The sequence below is a fragment of the Cynoglossus semilaevis genome, chromosome 4 (genome assembly GCF_000523025.1).
Source record: "Cynoglossus semilaevis isolate Cse_v1.0 chromosome 4, Cse_v1.0, whole genome shotgun sequence".
Lineage (NCBI taxonomy): Eukaryota > Metazoa > Chordata > Actinopteri > Pleuronectiformes > Cynoglossidae > Cynoglossus > Cynoglossus semilaevis.
The window spans coordinates 19,565,452-19,568,474 of record NC_024310.1 but is presented as its reverse complement, the minus strand read 5'-3'; the positions used below and the strand labels follow the sequence as shown (position 1 = coordinate 19,568,474).

General features: G+C 42.3%; 1 protein-coding gene across 3 annotated transcripts in view; it reads right to left on the bottom strand.

The window, feature by feature from the left end:
- Positions 1 to 308: 308 nt before the first annotated feature.
- Positions 309 to 3,023, bottom strand: part of fam124b (family with sequence similarity 124B) — an 8,316-nt gene continuing 5,601 nt past the window's right edge. For 2 of the 3 annotated variants that reach the window (XM_025055268.1, XM_008309822.3), the window contains 2 exons: positions 2,460 to 2,622; positions 1,101 to 1,835 (listed from right to left, as the gene is read on the bottom strand). In XM_025055268.1, the coding sequence (XP_024911036.1) occupies positions 1,237 to 1,835; positions 2,460 to 2,622 (762 nt within the window). In that variant the 3' untranslated portion in view covers positions 1,101 to 1,236. Of the gene's footprint in view, positions 704 to 1,100; positions 1,836 to 2,459; positions 2,623 to 3,023 lie in introns of those variants that run through there. The other variant, XR_003049609.1, reaches the window with a different exon arrangement.

Below are 3,023 nucleotides of genomic sequence, written 5' to 3'. Positions count from 1 at the left end.
GTTACTGTACATGCTAGAGTGTCCCAACCCACTAGGTGCCGCTAGAAAAAAAAAACCCAACATCAACTGTAGTTATTAGAGTCCATAACACCTTCCATAACACATTGTACAGTTTAAGTGCTAACCTAATCAGTTATCTCTGCTGAAGTCAGCTTTAGTTTAGTATTATGATGTCATGTTTACATTGCGCTTGCCAAAACTAAACCATCTTCAAAACTCAAGTTTCAGTTTCATTTTCGGGTTAAGACTACAAATTTACCTCCATATAGTTAAATATGTTTTTGCTCTAAACTCAAAACATTTTTCAAAACTTTTCAAAGTGAATACCTGGGAGAAGTATTAATGTCCTTCTCTCTGTCTCATGTACAGCGAGGAACAAGAGAGGGAACAAAAAGGAACAACGGATGAAATCCCAGTGAAAACTGACCTAGGGTTTTTCAATCGCTATCGTCTTGGTAGATTAAAGTTCTCATCCCTTACTGTCCCTTTAGAGAGTGACTAATTGCACTGTGCATATTGGCGTGGGTTTTGCTGCCATCTGTTGTTGGCGATGTCCAGGATTCAGTGTAGGGTTTTCACTAAGATGGGCTCCGTGCTGATCCCTCTGATCACTGTGGCCTTTGCGGTAATTAACACGTCGTTGGCCAAATCCCCTCCATTACTGCAACATTAAAGATGTAGGAAAAGGCTCACTGTTGTGCATCTATAAAAAGAATATATATGTATTACGCAGTGAGTAGGAATGTTACAGTTTGAATCAGGTTTCTATTCACAATTAATTGTAGCACATAATACTTTAGAGCAGAGGGTCCCAAAGTGAGGGGTGCACGCCACTTAGTGCCAATGCAGGGGGGGCATGGGTCAAATAAATAAATGAATGAATGAAATGGAACACAGCATATTGTCCAATGCTGTAAATGTTCAACAAGGGATTGGCAAAAAAAAAAGTATTGGTTGGGAGAGCCACAGCATATTGTCCAATGCTGTAAATATTCAACAAGGGATTGGCAAAAAAAAAACGTATTGGTTGGGAGAGAGGTGTAAAATGAATATCTGATCAATTTTGCAAAGGAGGATGTTATTTTGAATTCTCGCTCTCGTTTTTTTTTTTTTTTTTTTTGCTGACGCCTGTTCGATCTGCCCCTCCTCACACACTTTGGTTTTTATCCTTGACGAGCACTCTCACCTCCTGCTCTGTGAGGAGGTGGCATCTGCGGACAGCACAGAGGTATTGACTCAGATGAAGAACTCGTCTTCCGGCTCCTGGTTGTTTGAGAATGACACCAGCAGATCAGTACTAGTCCTGGCCTCGAGCAGCAGCCCACGACATGGGCTCTGTCCTGCTGCTGTGACCCTGCCCCCACAGTTCTCCCTGACTGCATCGGTGTAACAACCAGAGCTCCACATCCTGGAGGGGTACTGTGGATGTTTGTGTGTCTGCTGTAGACACTCACTCAACTCCTTTGCCATGTTCTCAACAGCCGACTCGCCGACAGCTGCCGGCCTCTCTAAGTGGGACGTCATCAAAATGTCTGTGGATGAAGAGCGAGTGATTGTTTTGACTCCCGCTTTGCAGCGAAGCGAGACGGGAACTCCTGTGTCTACATTGGTCTCTGGCTCTTCCTCTTCTTCCAGCAGGAGATGAGAGAGGGAACGGGTGATGGAAGGGCGCAGAGGGGAGTCAGGCTGTTTGGTGGACAGTGGTGGAGCAGGGCTGCTGTGCTGGGAGGAGTAGCAGGAGCTCCCCGGAGGAGTGCTGCAGCAGCTTCCTGATCCAAGGCTCTCAACTCCACCATGAAGCTTCTCCAGGACGGGATCACTGTGAGGTCTGTGCCCTAAAAAAAATAAAAGACATAAACTTAATATAAAATATAAAAATATTTATATTTGTAAGACAATCTAACCGAGGCATGGGCAAACTAATCTAAATTATATAATTCATTTTTATTAAATATATATAATGTAGAAGTAAGATTATCATTATACTCCTGCCTTTTCCCTGCAATTCTTATGTTTCACCAATAGATGGTGTAGAAGATGCTAAAAACATTTTAGCAATTTTTGCCAAAATGCTAAAAACATTTTAGCATTTTTGCCTTTATCTTTGATTTTTTTTATGTCATTTATCTTAGTTCACACGACCACTCCATCTATCTGCTCCTGACCCGGCCCCCTGTTCAATTTTAGGGCAATTTAGGGCAAGTCAAAAAGTTAGCCCACATCTGATCTAATCATACAAAAGAACAAAGTGTGGTAAAAAAAGCAAAACAAGATTCATACATGTTCAAGTGAAGTCAATAAGAAGGAAACTGGAGTAGACTTCACTTTTCATTTTCCAAACATGACACACTGGAGCAGTGTCCTGCCCTTTTTTTTTCTCCCCTCCACTAGAAAACTGCAATGTTCTTTTTAGACTTAAAGACTAACTTAATTATAGGCCGTTAAATGATTTCTTTTACCTGGTCGTTGTGATTGCCAGGACAGGGCAGGGGTGAAGCCGCAGGGCGACAGGTTCTGACCCTGACTGGAGCTCCTTAGCTGCATACCTCGAGGAGATACGTTGGGGCAGGTTAGAGGGAAAGCACAGGTCAGAGGTCGCTGAGGTTGAGAAGGGGTTTTCACCTATAGCATTGGAAAAACAGAAGGCGTGGGATTATGATTTACACCACTGTTAGGCAGATTTAGCTGTTAAGTTTCTTTGCTGGCATTTAAGTACACGCATCTGACATATGGCCCCCTGACAGGGTCTGGCTTTATTCTGTAAAGACCATCAGACTGAAATGATTTGGCAACGTGGATACGATTCCCCACGTTAGGTCTGAGAATATCTATGAGATATTTATGAGATAAACATTCTGAATGACATTTTTTTGCCACACTTTTTTTGTAAGTATTTTGCTGGATTACCTAGTTTTTAATCTATGCTGTTACCAGATTTGAGACAGCATATGAGGAAATAAAGTTTTGCAGCAACCGCTGGCATTCAATGGTTTGAATTACAGTGTCGTTAAGAAGAGCATGCG